Consider the following 14,241-nt stretch of genomic DNA (forward strand, 5'->3'; position numbering starts at 1 on the left):
GCGGTGTGCAGAATCTTCACTCTCCTAAATCAAGAAAATGACGCATTCGATAAGTCTATCGTTTCAATAAAAGAAATCAGATACAAAAGAAAGGAAGAAAGGTGATGATGGGATGGTTCCTTTTGAAAGTAGCGAATCAAGCCTGGACACGAAAGTGGATGGAGGGAGACAATATAGAATTACATATACCTTTCCTTTGAGCAATTATTTGTCATTGAAACATGAAATTAGAGCAATTTCAACTTTTCCAAACATGGTGTCTTGCTGCAGGGATGGGGCTGATGAGACCGCCCCCCCCCCCGCGAAAAAAAACTAGGCTATTCGGATTGTCGTTTGCACACTGAGATTCTAATCGAGATATTTTCCATGTACTGTTATAGCGTTACTTTCACGATTCTTCTCTCCTTATTCCCTCGTTTCGTTGGGGTATATAAAAAGGGAACCAGAAATTCAACATTTACATTCAATTCATTTAACTCATAAAATACAAAGCAATAATGTGATTAGAGCCAACATTCCACACAATCAAGCAATAATTGTGATGATCGGACCATTATGAAAGCTACTAAAACATGAACATGATTAAAGTGGGTGGCTGATCATAAAATATAAACAAACCAAATGAATACACTAAAAGTAGACTGAAATTGAAATATCGGATTATGAATATTAACTGATACTTGATATGGATGATTTAGCATACTTGTTATTTTAGGGCACAACTGGATTAAAAAATGGATTACCATCACGTGGTTCGTTGTATTTTGATGTAAAAAAAGTATGTTATGTGTCGTTTTGAAATTACAACCCTGGACCCCGTTGCATATAGTTGCCATGGTAACTTTGCCATCCAATGGCAACTACATGTACCATGAAATCCTTGATTTTGATTGGCTGTCGATCAACGTTATCATTGCTCTTACCATTGGATGGCAAAGTTACATATCTAATGGAAAATTTTATGGAACGGGGCCCTTATCAGTCTCAAAGTGATTTTTTTAGGGGGGGGGGGTGGTGGTCTGTTTATAAAACTTTTAATCGGACATTTTTTAATTGATAAAATAAGGTAATGAAGGATTAGTCTACTGTATTTTCTCATCCATTTATTTTCTTTCTTCGATGGTTTAATAGCATATAATTGATTTAATTAGACTTACATGGGACCATACCCCTTTCTGTCATTTACTCGAAAAAGCATACGGGGGGGGGGGGGGCACGAGGGCATGACCCCCTAAAAGCGTTCAACGACCAAGATAAACTAGAAAATAATCAGAAAGGGAAAGAAGAAAGAAAAGGGAGAAATGAAAGATGTGATGTTGTTTTCTGAATATTACTTAAAAATCTTGATATTATCATTGTTTTTATATCATCAGTATTGTGTTAGCTCGCTTCTTGATCGGGACCTTTATGAAATTTTGTCACATAATTATGCAAAGTTGCGCCCCCTCAAATTTTGGATATTACGCCACTAATGTATTCCAAGCAATATACTTATTTAACCCAATGAATTAGTGATTATTGGCATACTTTTAAGAAAGTAGAGAATAGGCGTTTGTAATGTTTCAAACAACACGTATACTGTTATGATGGATAATCCCAAAGAATGAACGTGGGACTTCAATCTTTATATCGATTTCAGAAAACGAAACTTGTATTTCCCAGGACATGCAGGTTGATTTTCAGAAAACTACCAATCAATAATGGATTAGACGAGTTCATTATCTTAACGGATCTTTCAAAACTTTCAAAAGTTGGTGAAAAACTCAGAAAATGATAAGAGGTTATTATTACAATCGTTTAGGATACCATATGAAGAACATGCTTTTTATTCATAAAATTTTGGTCAAAATCACTATTTTCGGAGGGAATTTGACATAAGCAGGGCACAAGCATCGCGTTTTGGTTGGGACCACGAACAGTATCCCCCTATTTCTCGAGTGGTATAATCTTTATTGAGTGGTTTCATTCTATCTCGGATATCGCTACTCAATGGACCGTAAATTCTTTGACCAACAAAAGCTCTACGGAACTAACGTTACACAGTGCGGTGTGCATGCGGTAGGGGAACTGGGAAGATCTATTTCATTCATCAATTTCTCTTCCACGATCTTGTATAGTGTATTTTCTTGTTATCAGTCAAGGAGGACCCTTGAAATGTTATCGTTCGAGGCATTTATGTTATGATGTCGTTTGATCAAGCCATCAATAATTCATCGTGAAGTTTTTTCATCATCTTTAGATACCCTGAAGAACTTTTCTGCGGCTTTTCTGTTGTAATTCTGTCAACAAGTTTGAGGAGGATACCTGAAAATGGATCGCCTGGGACTCATCATTCTCACAATTTTAACTCTTATTTCCACGAGACTGAATATTGGCAAAGCAAATACTTTGACAACATGTACTAATGTATACTCGGAACTCAGTAAATTTCAGTTTAGATATTACACGGAAATACCTCAAAATCCTGTAAATGGTAAGTTACATCTACTTTTGCCTTTCTTTTCAAAACTCGATCTTGCCTCACCGCCCGTGGGAGGCTTTCGTCCTCACCGCGCGACCCTGCCGCATTCATCGGCTTTCAAAACAGGACGGTGTCCGTGGAGAAAGCCCCTGAATGAAAGTTGACACAAGAACCAACGTGAAAGCGATCGGGCGGCCGTGGGGGTTTCGCTTCTCCCCGCCCGCCTCGTCAATCGCCGCCGTCCGGCCCCGATAGGTCTGATTTTACCATTACTCCAAGCCAACCCCTGACGTTAGATTACATGCGATGATAGCTTTTTTAGGGTTGTTGTAAAGGTGTTGACTGACTCGAATTTGTAGCGGTATTTTCACATTATACTCCCGCTTTCTTTGCATGATCAAATGAACACGATTTCTGCCACCCAGTTTTTGTGCCTTGGTAATTTGGTTGTTGCCATTAAATCAAATGCATAGTTATTCAGGAATTTCACCAAAGTTTTTACCCAATCAGGGGGACATCTGTTTTTGTTTTAACCAGGGCAAATTGATACTTGTTTTTTAGATGTACTTAAAGTTATTTTCATACTCGCTAAATTTGGGATAGGAAAGCTAAAAGGTATGTACAAAAGTGATAAGCCTATTATTTCATTAATAACATTTTTGATTAAAAGTGACAATTACAATTGAATACATTATTTCTAGATATACCAAGTAAAAAAATGATGTCTCTTTTCTATGGAGAGAAAGAAATGTAAAGGTGACAAGATCATGTCCAGAAGACAGAAAATAAGGAGCAAGAGAGAGAGAGAAGGAAGAAAAGAAAGGGAAGAAAGTGAAACAGAAGAGGGCATCACAGGGAAAAAGGAGAAGAGGGGAAAGAAGTACAGAAGAGAAACTGGGAAGAGAATGGAAAAGGGGAAGAGCAAAAAGTGAAATGGGGAGACGTTTTTACACTTTTTTCTTTATCAACATTGATAAGACTCTAACTTACAATGTAAGTTATATATTTAGATTTGATCATGAATGAAAGTGCTAGCCTAAGTCTATTTCTCTGTCTTTAATAGGGTAAAGACATGCTTTGTACATGCGTAAGTATTTCAAAGAAGAGATAATACATTATATATCCTATTTAGTTCAATACACACTACAGCTCGTACTATTTCTGCCATGTGTTCATCAGATGTTGTTTCTGACTTTCTTGTAGTTGAATTGAGTCATAAATCCATTCCTCGAAGATGAGAACAAGAAATATAATTGAGTAAATTCTCACCATCCCAACAATGTATGGTGTCAATTATAGGATTTCCATGTGTGGTTTACCTGCTTGCCTACTAATACACCAAGGATAAACTTGAAGAGAGAGAGAGAGTTTAAGTGTGGATCCTACTAGATGGTGGATGGTAGATAAGAGACCCAGTGCTAAACATGCTAAAGAAAGGTAAAAATAATAGAGATTTGCCAAAAGAAATTAGAGAATGGGCTTATCAATATAGTAATTTTCCTGAGGTTATCCTATGAAATTATACACAAAAGGAAGGAAAATGTCAGTACTGAAAAGAACAACATTATCTCATTCATGTTTCTTGTTTGTAAGTGCAATTTCCTGAGCAGATTGCAAGGACCACATGTTTTTCTCTCCGTAATCTGTTTAAGAGTGCCCTGAACTTCTTTTCCTGTCAACACTTTGAAACACATCAAAATAAACCACAAAGTTTGGTAAACTGTAAAGATTTCCTTTTTTCCCATTCATCAGTCATATTTAAAACAATGTTATCTATAGTTAATGGTACTGCATGTATTTTCATTATGTGCTGAAATTCTCTGACCCATGTAGTTGTTAACTTTTCATGCTTTATCGAGTTGTAAACTCTTATTTTTCTTAACAGCTTAAAATGGGTTATTCAGCCTTGTTCTGCTGATGGTACACATGTACACAGTTCAAAATTATGGTGTTACAAACAACACCACCAGTCATTTTTTTCCAAAAGGACCACACACTTTGGTGTTAAATATACACCATGGTGTTTGAATAATTTAACACCTAAGTGTTAGAATAGCAAGTAGAATGTGTTATACTTGAACACCAATGTTAGTGAACTAACTCCATGGATATATTTGGTGTACAATGCTTGGTGTAGTTCTCTTAGAATACTGGTGGTGTAATTTTAACACTCAACAGTAATGGTGTTGAAATAGGAAGAGGAAAGTGTTAACACTATTGAACTACATGTAACTTAATGAATTTAACACAAGTTTAAAGTGCTTAGTGTCATATGTCATCGTACTGGTGGTGTAGTTTTAATGCCATTGCTTTTTGCAGTGTAGAGGATCATTCAATTGGTGCTGCCTTTAGATCGGAGAATTTTCAGAGATTATCTTTCACGTTACCTTTAAGCTTAGCCTGCCAAATGAGCATTTACATGAAATTCTATTTGTATTGAAATAGTAATGCAGATCCATCCGCGTTTATTAATGAACAAGACATATGACTTAGTCCTTTTTAGAAATCAAACACTCTCCGAATATGAAAGTATTTTGGAAAATTGGCACAACTTCATTTTTTCTTTCTACATTGAGAACTTTCTGAAATCGTAGACCGTCTGTGATGTTCCAATGAAACAAATTAAATTCTTGTGAAATCTTTTGTCTTTCAATGCTGGAAGAAATGCTCTCCGCAGAAGGGGTCGACCCTACTTTCATACCGGCCCACATCTGTTTGAAATCAAGTGGGAATGTCTAGTCGCTCACAGACTGGTTTTCCTCTTCTGCTTTTGTCCTGCCCCCACCTGGAAGTTTACATTTTTACTTCATTTACTGCAGTTTCCTACGTGTCTGCCCACAGGTTTTGTTTTCTATAATTTCAAAGTTTGATTTAAAGCTGATCCAGTGGAAATGTGGTTGATTTCACATGACATTGTTGAAGAGTTTCTTTGAAAAATCTGTCTCGTACCATACCAGCTGACATGAGAATCAGATTGTCAGTTTTAAACTGGGGTTAAGTTGATTAAAAGTTTATTTTTATTACTCATATATTCATGATACTGTATTGCAGTTATATGATACCCTATTTAGACATGGAAATAGCATAGTTTTATTTGATAAAGGGGGGTAGCCAACTGTATGTGCACAACCGTTTTATACACACCTACACACCAATTGAAAAAAACACATTGCTTGGGATGATTTGGGTCCAAAAATAGCCAAGAGCTGTAAGTGTAAAAAATAGTTCCTTTAATTTGCGAAAAATGTCCCTGTAATATGCAAATATTGCCCCTGTAATTGCATAAATTGTCCCTGTAAATTGCATAGATATCCCTTACATTGTATGATGTAACCCCCCCCCTGTAAAATGCAAAAATAGTCCTGATTGAATTACCATATAGACTTCAAATTTGGAATGAGCAGAAGCCGGAGTACATCACCTTTAAAAAAAAAATAATGTCCCTATGTCTAGACATTGCTGATCATATGTGTCAAAAAGTGATATGATAATAATATAGAGTATTACCCTTCTAAGTTTAGGTCTTAATTCTTTTCTCAAGAGAAACGATGACATCTTCTGTTGCTATGCAGAGAAATGATGTAATGTGATTCAACTTCTCATTTCTTTACACCTAATAGCCCAGCCTACAATACGGACTTGTCAACATACAATTCAAAGTACATTCTTAGACCCAACAATAAAATTGAAAAGAACATTCAAACACCACCATTCCCGAAATCCTGCATCGAAAATTTCCCAGCATTTACTCGCACGCACACAAGGTGTAGATCTCTACGATCGACTTTTTCCTACTCTGTAGATCTGTCAGCGATTCCTGTGACAGAAATGGCTCTAAATGCATTAATTTGTGAACAAATTGACAAATGTATTCTTGTCAACGTCAATTCAGGTTAGTGGGACTGTTGTGAGAGATATTGAATAGGTACATGGAGAATCTTTGCATTTCTCAACGCGCTGCATGGGCACAATGCAGTGATGGATGTCTGCTCTGCCTATGCAAGCAGGTGAGAACACTGCCACAAAGGGGCCCCAAAAATGAAAAATAAGTTTGTTTGAATACATCGAAAATAATGCCTCAAGGTGAAATCAAGCTTAGAATTTTTGCTCTTGTGAGCTTTATTCATCGTGGATGGATTTATGGGAAGAAGTTCTGGTTATGCATTTTATGAGAGGAGACTGAGATGTATGTGGTGCATTGCTCATTCGCGATATATATATTTTCTTGCAAGTCGAATTTGTCTCTTTGTGGTCAGATCTATATCTTTGATTTCAAATACAATAACTGTTTCTTTAGGATGGCACCAAAATGAATGATTAGTTGGTTGAATGGCGACAAATTTATTTAACCCAGGTAAATTCTGTAGCATAATTCATAATATTTGTCAGGCATTCTTCTTCTCTATAAGAAAGGCCTTTTCATCCTTGTCTTTGTATCATCAATGAAGTTGGCAAATTTATTGAAAATATAATATTGGAGTAATTTATGAGATGATGATATCCCTTGATATTTTTTTGACACATTTAATTGGACAAACTCCATCATCCTAATTCTTCCTACCCAGACCTAACTCACTGTCTGTTATATTTCGTTTTCTTCTGTTTGTTAAAAAAATCTCTTCTGAACCAAGATGATATACTATCTTGATTCAACACTGACTGCATGCATTCCATCCCTCCTTTCATTTAATTTCTTCACTTTGCCTCTCTCGTTTTAGAAACCCATCCCCTCTCTCTCTTTTCTTCGACATGTTCTCCTTGTTCCCTTCTCTGTTTAATACTCCCTATAGATTTCCCCCGCTACCCCCTCCTTCCCTTTCACCCTCTTATCCTCTGTAAATGTTCTGTTTAATTTCTGGTGTCTAAATACATCCCAAGCAAACACATTATCACATGACTGTCAATAAAACAGGTAATGAAGTTTGCTTTCATCCCCCTTTTCCCCTCTATATTACCCCCTCTTTCTTTCTATACAGTATGTATTTACCCCATATTTTATTCAAGAAGAGGTCCTTCTCTCGCTCTTCTCTATAATAGCCTTGTTGTGCACAATGGGCTTTGATGAATTTCCTTGCCAGTAAAGCAGCCCAAAGGGAGTGTTGGTTAGTCCCGTCCATGGTCCCTTCTTTCATGAAGACAAATGCCCATTTATTGCACGCTTTCTCATTTTCCAATAAGGAATGTCATACGCTTGCCCACTTAAAATGACAGAACGGTATTAGAATTGATATCTGCTCCCGTTTTATGGGGATCCTGTTGGTAATTGGGGCGATGGAGACAAGAGGGTTTGACTTGATGATTTTAGGGCGGTGGTATGTCACGATGTTCGATTTCATTGAGCGTGCAAGGGAGGAAACGACGGGAGTAGCAGAGCTACTGGCGAATATTACCCATCCTTTCCCTCCCATTACCAAGTCTGTTTGAGCAGTGAAAACTTTATGAAATCACGAAAATAGAACATCATTATAAAAACGATGAGCAGGGCCTTGGGAGCAATTATAAAAGTTTAAATTTGTCAGGTGTCAACAAAAAAAAGGTTTTGCTACAAAAAGATTTTGTTCTAGGAAAAATTGACAAGCCCCAAAAAGGAGGGTTAAATTCAAACTGCAGGTCAATTTGGTTTAATACATTTCTGCCATACCTACCAGATTCCCAGGGGGACACAGTACCCCCCCCCCTCCCATTTTCCCAGGACCCCAAGAATGAGGAAAACCAACTCCTTATTATTTGTAATGTAAATTAGACTTTTTTTCTTTAGTAAAAATAAATCGTGTTTTTCCAATTTCATGAAATAGAATTCTAAATTGTACGTTTTAATTCACGACCGGGAAAAACATTGAGAATACAGGTCACTCTTTTAAAAGAATATCCCAGTGATTACTAACAAACATATTCTTAGCATCGGAAACCCATTGCACTTTGAAACTTCAATAAAGTAATGAGCCTTTTATGACTATTGAAGTAGGGGGTATTTGACGTTGGTTTAGGGTTAATGACAAGTGTATTTGGCCAGTAAACATCCAGCTTGATAACAGCGCACTGTAGAAGTTTAAAAAAAAATGATTCCTTGACAACAAATTAAAGTGTAGTCTACAGCTTGTGTGAACTAATGCATTCTCCCTGAAGTTATAGATGTAAACCACATCAGATGAGGTGGACAGAAACCAGTGGCATCTTTTACGAAAGAAAAGGACTGAAAACTTGGATGTTCTAATGCTGGGACAACAGCTGAAATTCTGCCTCTTCCGACAGCTACCACAAGTGGTTTCTTACTTATTTTGTTCAAATTTTGTTATGGGATATTTTTCTTTCTGCATTCCCCCCAAAATAAATTGTCACTAGGAACATTTGCCCCAAAGTTACGCCACTGCCAGAAACTTCTCTCACATGTTCATTACATGCATGATAGAGAGAACAGATTCCACTTTTCCCATGCCCAGCTTCCACCTTTTTCCTACTCCAAAGTAATTTGCATGGTACATTGTCACAGTATCATCAAACTATATCGATGATGATCAATGCATTCATCAATTGAAGATAATTGAGGGGTGACGTGAGCATTTAGAAATGTCTTAATGACTTGGTAATGTGACCTCCAGTCTTTCATAGAACAACCTTTAAGCTTCCTTTTCAATTCCTTCATCAATTTCTCTTGTGCCGTTTCCCCTGCTTCTTATTGAGGATTCATTATTGTCCGCACACCCCAACCTTAAAATCCAATATCCAGTGGTTCATGACTCACCTCACGCTTAAGCCCGGAATGCTGGAGTTTTTGTATTTAAATATTGATTTGCTGTGTTGCAAAATCCTATTGGGATTACGGCACCGATTAAAAGCAGGTTATTAAGACAGCAAGTGTCATGTGCAAGACAATAACAAATCGCCAAGCAATGCTGGAGTTTCGATTTCAGCTTCGGACCAAAGTTAGCGGGACGGCAATCAATACATGCCTGTGCTCATCATTGCTGGCTCGGAAAATTACAGAGTATTGTGACTAGAAGATATCAGGGAGATCTCGCACCACGATTGACTTCTTACCTTAGCAATTATATAAAGGGAATTTGTGAAATCCTATTGTGGATGTCCCAGTGTGAGAGTTTATGATTAAGCAAGAGCCCAAGAGCTTTTACCATTCAAAAAGTATTAATGCAGGAACTTTTTGCTTAGAGAGACCTATAAAAGAAACTTGGTATCAAATCCCTTTTTGCTCCCTTTTTGAACTCTTTGGGTTTAGTTTTCCAACCATTTGACGTCATCCTGTTTAATATTCTATCCTCTCTCTTCTCTTCCTTTGCACTTGTTCCTTCCCTTGCTCATCTTTCCCCAACACTTGAACAACCATTTTTTCACCCTCAATACATTGTGGTTATATTTTCTTTACGAGGGTTGTATTTCTATTAATCCTCCAAGAGCTGGTAGGGGTGTATTCTTTTCCCCCTTTGTTGGAATTCCTTGGTTCCTAGCTACCACCCTCACCTCTTCGTCACCCCCCTGCATGGCTGCTCACAGCATCACGGTCTATTCAATCACCCAACGACACATTCTGTGTTGCCTGTTTAGCCCCGACCTGCATGAAGTCTTTGCCAGACAGGAACAGAGAAGCCTCGGATTTCTTTCCATGTTTTCAAAAGGCGATGGGCACCAACTGAGAAGTGAAATAAAAGACATGATTAATAAGAAAATTCTTCCTTCCTAAATCCTAATCCAGCACCCCCTCAGCTTGCTTCTTTTATTTGTATTTTTAGAGCTGGAAAAGGACATCAAATCTTGCAAGGTTCTTTTCATGAGTCATGTAGCCATGTACATGTAGTGTAAACCTCCCCCACCTCCTGCTCTCTTTAAACACTTTATTCACACTGCCTTTTTAGCACCCCATAGATTAAAGTGCATTTGACAATTTGAAAATTTTATAGAACATCCATGTACACATGGGAGAAATTCGTGAAAATATCATATTATATTATCATCCTTTTTATTCTGATTTCTTAATCTGGATACCAACATTGGCAGTTCTGGTGTTTCATCTCACTGTATTAACACAGAGCAACCTGTGTGTTTTGATGGGTATGCAGTACATGACGAGTGGCTGTCGAGTTTAACATTATGGCATCAATGATAAAATTTATACAGACCGAAAAAGCTCAAACTGCCCCTTCATGTACCCTCCCCCAACCCATCCTTCCTAAGTTGCCCTGACAACAGATCAAAGAAAACAAATCAAAATAGTAAATAAAAGTTAACATAAATATAATTTGTTTGTGCAGTATCTTATCTTAATTTTTGCTTTTGGCTATCTGTAACCATAGATAGACCTGTATAAAGTTATCAATGTGTATAAAGGCCATGTGTTTACAGAGATGAACTTGTCAGACTCATCGGCTGCACCCAACAAAGCAATCTACCATGGAAAATTACTTTTAGACATCCTATTTCAAAAGAAGTAGCTATTTTTTCTACATTATGAAGCTGCTTTCTTAAACAACCCAAAATAGTAGTTGCTGGTACATGTATATAGAAGAACGTACAATTTACCTTCTTATGTTCATTGACATACCGTAAGTAACGGTGTATTAACCGCACCTTTTTCTCGGCGGGATAGAAGCAAAAGTCGGGGGTGCGGTTTATACACGGTGACGGGTCTGAGCCAGCCCGCCGTAACCCCTCCCGTACATGTACGATGTCTGCCAGTTCACAACACATCGAGTGGCCGGGCGTAGCCGCCCAGGCAATGTCATTTAGAGGGGTATGAGCCGCGGGTAATGGGAAGCGAATTACGATCTTAATTAAATGTTGTCCATAACAAACGCACCCACCTTCATGACACTAATTTTGACTTTATTCTCGATTCAAAGTAGTGAAGTTCCCTGGCTAATTTGAAAGAAACGCCAAGCACACTCGGTAATATTTTGTGAGAGAGAGTATTTGAATGAGCTGCTTAGAGATTGCGTTGTAATGTGGTTATAGTGCGACTGAAGCTGGCGCTATTCAAAATCCCATTTCGCGCCAGCTTGTTTTTTTTCCTTCCTGTTTGCTTTTCAGAAGATACCATGTAAACCATGCACGAGAGAGACAGCACGAAGCCGTAAAAAACAACTGGAAAAAATGTTAATTTCTTTGTTTCTTGAACCTTCCTATAATCCCGTATCCAAAATTCATGCTAAGACATCAAATTTCTGAAAGTGATTGTGAGGTTACGATGCAAGAAATGTGAATGTTTGTTCCTCCTACGCTGGGAAAGACAGATCATAATTTGATAAGATGTAGTCATGTACTGGCATGACTGGTACTGTATCGTAGTTTGCAATGTAATGGCAGTGCTGTGTGTGTGTACACTGTGACTGTGAGGTGAGTGTGTAAATTGCCAATATTGTCGGGACCGTTCTTTCTTTCTAACATTTGTAGATGAATTGATCAAGAACAGCAGATTCCGCGTACCGGTAATCTCTTTGGATACTTTGAATTTTAAAAACTTAGATTTTGTTTCTTTGTACTTCAAATATGCATGCAAATGTGAGAAGAATTTTTTTTTTTTTTTTTTTTAGTCCAAAGTTGGGGGTGCGGTTAATACACGGGTGCTGTTAATACACCGTTACTTACGGTACATGTAGCATCAGTATTTCACAGATAAAAGGGGTATTGTTATGTTTCACATCCAATACATGTTCGCTTTTAAAAATCAAGAGAATAGAGAATAGATAGTAGTGTACTAAAATCCTTCAATAGGGATACACAATTGTTTATTTTCTTTTGTATATGGATAAAAAAGCCCCCCTTAGCCATTCAAGGAACAAAGAAAAGAAAGAAATTAACAAGTGGCAGAATATAAAAAGAAGGAATTTCCCCTTTTGTTGCTTTCTTCTAAAGTTTTAGCTTTTATCTTTTCTTTTCAATTTTACTTCTATTCTGATCCCCTTGGATATTATACAAACAAAACATTATTCTGTTTTGAATAATAGGATCTAAGAATAATCATGCTCACAGAGACACAGAGATGGTTCTTTCCCCTTTTGGGGTCATCCTAATCCCCATTTACAGGGGAGAGCTCAGAGGGGCACACAAGACCCCCATTTTTATCCTCTAAATAAAGAGAATTGTCTTCACTACAAAAGTGTAAGAATTTGTGATTGTGAAGAAGTGGAGTCGTATTGTTAGTAAAGCTTGATTTTGTATTTTTAGTAGAATAGACAAGTTTAGTATCTTTCATATTATAGTGGATACATAAAGGCCTATTGCATTTTTGTAAGAAATAGTACATTGCAACACTGTTTTAGAATAGAGGACTGTGGTGTACATGTACAAAAGTGTTAAGTTTATAGTTTAACCCTTTGCATGCTTATGTTGCAATTTTGCACATTCGTACAATTAAATTCAACAATAATAATAATTAATTTCCTCCCCTACCTTCAAATTAGAGAAGCTACATGTAATAAAAGGTAATAGGTCTTGGATGACATCTATACAATAATTATACACAGTAAAAACATTGTTTAAGATTTTATACAACACTATTTACTATATAAACCTTACAGTATTTGTTTAACTCATAAATGTTTAAACAATCATGTTTAATTTATTGACAATTAGATATTGAAAATTAAACTTTGTTGCTTAAGATTTAAACAGTTGTTTAAACTGTTTAAACAATTTCTGTAAGGTTCATATAGTGAACAGCATTGTATAATTTATTTTCTACTGTGTAATTATCAATGGTGCAATATGGATATTTTGAATTAAAGAAAATAACATGGAAACAATTGTAATCATTACCCCCAAAAATTAATTCAGCGTGCAAAGAGTTAAACACCTATTCATGTTTATTAAAGCTGAAACACATTTAAGGTTGTTATTTTTGATAATGTTTGGTGGTGGTATGTTAAAGCTCCAAGTGTAATTTGAACATTTCTCATATATTCACATCCTCAATGTACCACTCTTGTTCGAAAACAAACAAAAATGCACCTTTTTATGTTGGTATAGGTTTAGAAAGTAAATAAAGATCTGGTTTTAGGTTATTGTTTTTTCAGTGTTTATGAAAAGTTTCTTTAATTATGCTTTTATTTACAACAGAATCAATGAGCATGGTTGTGCACTCGCAAGCCATTGCCCCCAAATAACCTATGGAATTCATACAAAATTGTTCCTGGTTAAGTTCCTCACTTTTCCCCAATAGAAACAGGAATGCCTAATTATGTACATGAAACATTTATAATATCAATACAAACTCTTGCATGAATGCCATGCTAATTTAAAAAATGACTCAAGATAATGGGAGTTTGGAGTTTTTTAATTTGGACTATTTACTCGAGAAGCGCCAAAAGGTTTTGATCTATGAAGCTTATCAAAATCAGTCTAATGGAATATCACCTTTAAATCCCTCTCTGTTCATTACCATCTTCTAGTTGTAAAGCACAAATTACGTGTTTTCACGCCCGCCTCCGCTCGAACATATCCGTTTCATTAAAAATTGACACTTTAGAGCTTCTGTGAGGAATGTTATTGCATTTCTATTGTAGCTTTCCAAATTGGGACTTGGCTGGCAACAAAAGAGCGTGGGTTTTATGCAATAGTGATAAAGTGATAATGTGCTCCATATCCACCCGATAATTGTCATTTTCTCTCTTACTATTTTATCTTTTTTCTGCTCTCATATCTTCTCAGTCCATCTTTCCTTTTTTTGTCTTCCTTCATCTGCTCATACTCACACACCCCTTGTCTCTCTTTCTTTTTGAACCATCACTCTAGGTGGTTTCAAACCGCCTCGATCACAAGAATTCCCGTTA

The 14,241-nt window shown here is 36.7% G+C and overlaps 1 protein-coding gene across 1 annotated transcript in view; it reads left to right on the top strand.

Annotated features, from left to right (window-relative positions):
* Positions 1-2,027: 2,027 nt before the first annotated feature.
* LOC121429813 (glypican-5-like) overlaps positions 2,028-14,241 on the top strand; it is a 50,317-nt gene continuing 38,103 nt past the window's right edge. Inside the window, exon 1 of the mRNA XM_041627051.1 lies at positions 2,028-2,473. Within this exon, the coding sequence (XP_041482985.1) occupies positions 2,311-2,473 (163 nt within the window). The 5' untranslated portion in view covers positions 2,028-2,310. The remainder of the gene's footprint in view (positions 2,474-14,241) is intronic.

Source organism: Lytechinus variegatus, chromosome 16, assembly GCF_018143015.1.
Source record: "Lytechinus variegatus isolate NC3 chromosome 16, Lvar_3.0, whole genome shotgun sequence".
In the NCBI taxonomy this organism is placed as follows: domain Eukaryota; kingdom Metazoa; phylum Echinodermata; class Echinoidea; order Temnopleuroida; family Toxopneustidae; genus Lytechinus; species Lytechinus variegatus.